General features: G+C 36.7%; 1 protein-coding gene across 1 annotated transcript; it reads left to right on the top strand.

The window, feature by feature from the left end:
* The first annotated feature begins 996 nt into the window (after window positions 1-996).
* On the top strand, window positions 997-3,761 carry LOC110028182. The gene is made up of 4 exons (XM_020729926.1): window positions 997-1,192; window positions 1,877-2,137; window positions 3,018-3,161; window positions 3,491-3,761. The coding sequence occupies exons 1-4, from the start codon at window positions 997-999 to the stop codon at window positions 3,637-3,639; spliced, it is 750 nt and encodes a 249-aa protein (XP_020585585.1). The 3' UTR covers window positions 3,640-3,761.
* Window positions 3,762-4,460: the final 699 nt, after the last annotated feature.

Genomic DNA, 4,460 nt, shown 5'->3' with positions numbered 1-4,460 from the left:
AATATGTGATAACATTCTTCAGTTGCGGGGCCAGAGTTGAGAGTTGTACGAGCTGTGAACCACACAAGTCATAGTCAATCACGTTGTTCATAGTAGTAAGCTATGATGACATCGATAGAACGCAACTACCGGAGTCGGGAGTTGCACGAGCTGTCAACCACGTAAGTTGTAGTTAGTCACGTAGGCCATTTCGGTGAGATGTGATGATGTTTGTTGGTCGTGGAAATCAAATCTGGGAGCTACATGAGTTGTGATCCATGTAGGCTACAGTTGATCACATAGGTCGTATTGGTGAGCTGTGTAGATGTTCGTAGGCTGTAGTGGTGAGCCGTGTTGATGTCCATAGGCCGCGAGGGCCAGAGCTGGGAGTTGCACGAGCTATGAATCACGAAGGCCTTAAAGGGTTACGTAGGTCGTAATAATGAGTTGTGATGACATGCATAGGCTTCGAAGGCCAAAGTCGGGAGCAACATGAGATGTGGACCACGTAGGTCATAGTTGATCATGTAGGCCGCAGTGATAAGTTGTGATAATATGGGGGTCAGAGTCGAGGGCTACATAAAAGGAGCTTTAAGAGACCGAAGAAAGTCTCTTCGGCATGCATTGTTACACCGTTATTGGGAGTTGTCGTTGCACCGTATGTGGCGAGTATTGTTACATTGTCATCGGGGTATGTCATTGTACCGTATCCGGGGTATGTTATTAAGTCATTTTCGAGAGGTGTCATTACACTGTATTTGGGGTGTGTTGTTATATCGTCTACGAGGTGTTTCATCATTCTGCAACGTACGTTAGGATTTCACAACGCACATTGTGACATCACACGAGACTTCACTGCAAGGAATAGGTGAGGGTCAATGATGGACGATGGTGGTCGACAAGTGGTGGTCAGAATTGGTTGGTTGTGGAGGTTTTCGGAGAAAACAACGATCAAAGTTGGCTGGAGGAGGCTGCGGAGTTGGCGACGATGACTGTCAGAGGCGGTGACGGCCAGAGATGGCAGACAACGATGGAGTGCGAAGCTGGTTGGCGAATGTGACTGATAGAGTTGGCGAGCGGCATGGATTGGAGTCTGCAGCAATGCTAGAAGCTAGTCAAAGGTTTGCGACAGCGACCAACATTGTTGGAGATGGCGTCAACCGGAGTTGGGTCACGGCGTTTGCAGAAGTTGGCGGCCATGGCTGTTGGAGCGGTGGTTGACGGTGTTTGGCGGTTGCATGAGTAGAAGGTGTTCGTCGAATCGTCAGTGCAGAATCCTGGGCTTCAACTCCCTCTTTTGCAGGCTTTGGTCTTTCTCTTGCCCAGGGTCTAGTCCCCTTTTTATAGAGTTAAGGGTGCAATTAGGAGAATCAAGACCACTCTTGATCGGACAACTCGATTCTTTGATTTGACGGGATTTGATGTATATTTGAATGTCTTAATGATGTAAAAATTGAGCGATCTTGGGCATGTTAGATTCATCTCCTCGAGACGCTCGATTTGACTATAAACATGTTATTTTCAGAATTCATTTGACCTTTAAATTATACATTGAAAGTTTCCAAAAGTGGTTTATTGGCTTGATTTGACTCGGATTTGACCAATTTTGGTATCATTGGGTTCGTCTCGTCAAATTTTGGATGTCTTGTAATCAAATTTTGATTTTTTTCTTATCTCGAGATATGCATCATGTCTCGAGATTCATGTTGGATGATAAAAATTTGTTGATAGCGTATCAAACATTTGGATACAAATTATATTGGAAGTGCATAAAAATTATTTTCTTACTTTAACATTAGTACAACAAAAAATATTTGTGTATATATCACTAATTTGTTGTGGTTTTCCGGCGCATCTTGATTTTTTTTTTCTCTTGTCCTTTGTGTTTGATAAAGATAACAGCTATCCTCCACAACTTCTTTCTTCCTTTACTTTCCTTTACATTCGAATTTATGTTCAATTTCTGGATCTGATTTGCTCATTCTTGAGGTTGGCGCAGCTCCAACAGATGTTGCGGAGCAAAATGTAGAAAATGTGGAAGGAAGAAGAAATGTGGATCCTTTATGTGGGTACGCATCTAATCCTTACCACAAGTGCACAGATTTCTGCGCTCGAAAGAACTCAAATCAGAAAATCTCACCAAAAAGAGCTAAATCAGGTGATCCCCCTTTACATCTTCTTTTTTCGCCTTCTTTTTGCTGGAATATATAGCACATTAGTTGGAAACAAGGTGAAGAATCTCAAGTTGCCAGGTTTGACCCTTACCTTGCCTTAAAAAAAAAGGGGCATTTACATACATACCTATAAAAGAGAAGCAAAAAATTAAATATTGCGGAGAAGAGAATGTTTAGGTGGATGAGTGGCTTTACACTCAGAGACAAAATGCGAAACTGATATATCTGTGGCTCCAGTGGCTGACAAAATTAGCGAGTGTTGTCTTAGATGGTGGTCACATTAAACATTGACCATCTAACGATCCGTTTAGAAGAGTAGATTTTTAGATTCGACTTACATTAAGAAAGGTAGATGTAGACCTAAAAAGGCCCGGACATATTATATAAAAATGATTTCAATTTATTAGTATTAAATGAAAATATGACACTCAATAGGACTCGGTAAGGAAAAATGATTCATGTAGCCGACCCCACTTAGTGGGATAAAGGCTTGTTATTGTTGTACATATCTCACAACTAAACTTTCAGATTTACACACATAGCACTCAAATCTTTAATATCACCTAAAAATAGCATTGCTACCACTTTTAATGTATAGGTTTAAAACTCCAAAGTGTTATGTCATGCATGTGCTACCTATATATATATGTTTCCCAAAAGAAAAAAAAAATGTTATTTTCTGGCGTTTTCAATCATATAGTTAGCTGAATTAGTAGTCCAATATGATTGAAAGTATAAAGGAAGCCTCTTGCATTCTTCCCTTTATGTCTTAAGGTTTTTTCAAATGGTTTAAATTATTTAGAACACTGAGATATCATTAGATTTTGATGTTTTTTTTTTTCTTCATTTTGATTTGCAAAATAGAAGGAAGAAAGGAAGGATTAATGACTGTGAATACTAATAATGTTAATCCAACCTGCTCATATGCTTCTAATCCCTACCATCAATGCACAAAATACTGTTCTCAGAGGACCAAAAAAAAGACTGAGGTCAAGCAAGGCAAGCTAGGTTTGTTCTAGTTTTTTTTTTTTTTTTTTTTTTTTTTTTTTTTTCTTGGTCCTTTACATGCATACCACCCAATTCTTATGTATTTACATATCGAACACCTAAATTTACCTTTTACATTTATACCAGCCTATCTTTTCATAGTCACATAAAAAGTGCCACTTTTTTTTTTACTTTTAAAAAGTTAAACACAACTTTTCTTGCATATATAAGGTGTATATAGATGTAAAAATTGAAATTTAGGTTTTATATATGTAAATACATAGGAATTAAGTGGTACGTTGTAAATATATATATATTGTTTTTAAACTTTCTTTAGCTCAAATTAACAGGAATTGCTGCATTTGTGAGCACAGAAAGAGGCAGCAGAGGTTTAGGGGTGAGAGGGAGGAAGAATGTGGACCCTAAATGCAAATATGCATCAAATCCATACCACAAATGTTCTTCCCACTGCTCCCTGAAGATCAACCAAATGACATAAACACACATTAATACAATTCAGGTTGGCTTTTTTGCATGTATTTGTTTCTCTACTTTTTATGCTTTTGTGCTTCATGTTTCTATCTTGAACATAGGAGTTTATTCTTTTATTTGGGCTATTATAAGTTAATTTTGAAGGTATACTATTGCTTTCATTGGTTAGTACATAAAAGAAGCTGTTGAAAATGGTTCAGAAAATAAACTCATAGTTATCATATTTCAAATCTATGGAGTGAGGTTAAATATATTACAGAAATATTTACATACATACCTCTCAGTTCATTTGTGTTTAAATATCAAACACCTTAACTTCAATTTTTACGTACATGCCGACTCACCTATGCATGAAAATATGTTTTTCAATTTTTAAAGCAGAAGATCTGATATTTTTTATGTGATATTAAACATTTGGGCGGTATAAATGTAAAAAAGTAAAGTTTTGGTGTTAAATATGTAAATAAATAGACATTGGGTGGTGATTATTAAAATGCACATTATCCTGATTTTATAGCAAAATGTGCATTACCTATGCAAGTATTTTAAATTAGTTTATTACAGGTGTGATGTCATGATAGTAAATGTGATGAAGCTTGTTATTCTCTACTTCTTTATTACTATTAGCTGATTAACATAAAATATATTTACATCCAAACTAAAAATTCATAGTTTAGGAAAATAATTTTAACTATAATACAATTGATTTGGCTCTAAAAATCTGAATTTCTCATAAAATGCAATATGTGTGGTAGAGGACTAAGGGTCTGTTTGAGGCAGCTATAGTTTATTGATTAATCTGTTGATAAGCTGATTAAAAATAATCTG

The sequence above is a fragment of the Phalaenopsis equestris genome, unplaced genomic scaffold (assembly GCF_001263595.1).
Source record: "Phalaenopsis equestris unplaced genomic scaffold, ASM126359v1 Scaffold000502, whole genome shotgun sequence".
NCBI lineage: Eukaryota > Viridiplantae > Streptophyta > Magnoliopsida > Asparagales > Orchidaceae > Phalaenopsis > Phalaenopsis equestris.
This window is presented reverse-complemented; position numbering and strand designations above follow the sequence as displayed.

Excerpts from the sequence above, each read along its gene's own strand:
- LOC110028182 (XM_020729926.1), top strand. The coding sequence starts at position 997 with ATGGCAGACAACGATGGAGTGCGAAGCTGGTTGGCGAATGTGACTGAT. Across the intron at positions 1,193-1,876 it reads CGGCCATGGCTGTTGGAGCG|AACAGCTATCCTCCACAACT; the intron begins GTGGTTGACGGT and ends TTTGATAAAGAT. Across the intron at positions 2,138-3,017 it reads ACCAAAAAGAGCTAAATCAG|AAGGAAGAAAGGAAGGATTA; the intron begins GTGATCCCCCTT and ends TTTGCAAAATAG.